General features: G+C 54.9%; 1 protein-coding gene across 1 annotated transcript in view; it reads right to left on the bottom strand.

Moving 5' to 3' along the window:
* EMH_0071300 (uncharacterized protein) overlaps positions 1-249 on the bottom strand; it is a gene marked incomplete at both ends in the record, with an annotated part of 658 nt that extends 409 nt beyond the window's left edge. The window contains one exon of the mRNA XM_013499084.1: positions 181-249. Within this exon, the coding sequence (XP_013354538.1) occupies positions 181-249 (69 nt within the window). The remainder of the gene's footprint in view (positions 1-180) is intronic.
* Between the last annotated feature and the right edge of the window lie 130 nt (positions 250-379).

A 379-nucleotide genomic window follows, 5' to 3' on the forward strand; every position in this document is an offset into this window, starting at 1 on the left:
TCCCAACTACACACTTCATGAACTGCCAGCAAGCGCAGCCAAATTCGAACCGGACAATCCCACGTTCGCCACTGGCCGCATGACCAACGCACTTAAAACTCTACTCGCACGCCAAGGAGTCAATGCTCAGCCTTCTCAACCGGCCTTGCAGTTCATTTCAGTCGAGTCGTTCACGCGTACAGCCTGAACGGCAACTCCCCCAACCGCCAGAGCTTCCCGGTTCTCTAGCCCCGACTGCAAAGCGACCATCACATCCTCAACGCGGCGACACCCTTCCATCCAGATGTTGCACACGTCTGAGCATATTCGAATGCCTGTTGAAGAGTGCTGCAGCTTTCCAGTTGCCGTGCAAACCTTCCGAATAGAGGACAACCAGCAT

Source organism: Eimeria mitis, genomic scaffold (genome assembly GCF_000499745.2).
Source record: "Eimeria mitis Houghton genomic scaffold, Emh_scaff3977, whole genome shotgun sequence".
NCBI classification, from domain to species: Eukaryota; Apicomplexa; class Conoidasida; order Eucoccidiorida; family Eimeriidae; genus Eimeria; species Eimeria mitis.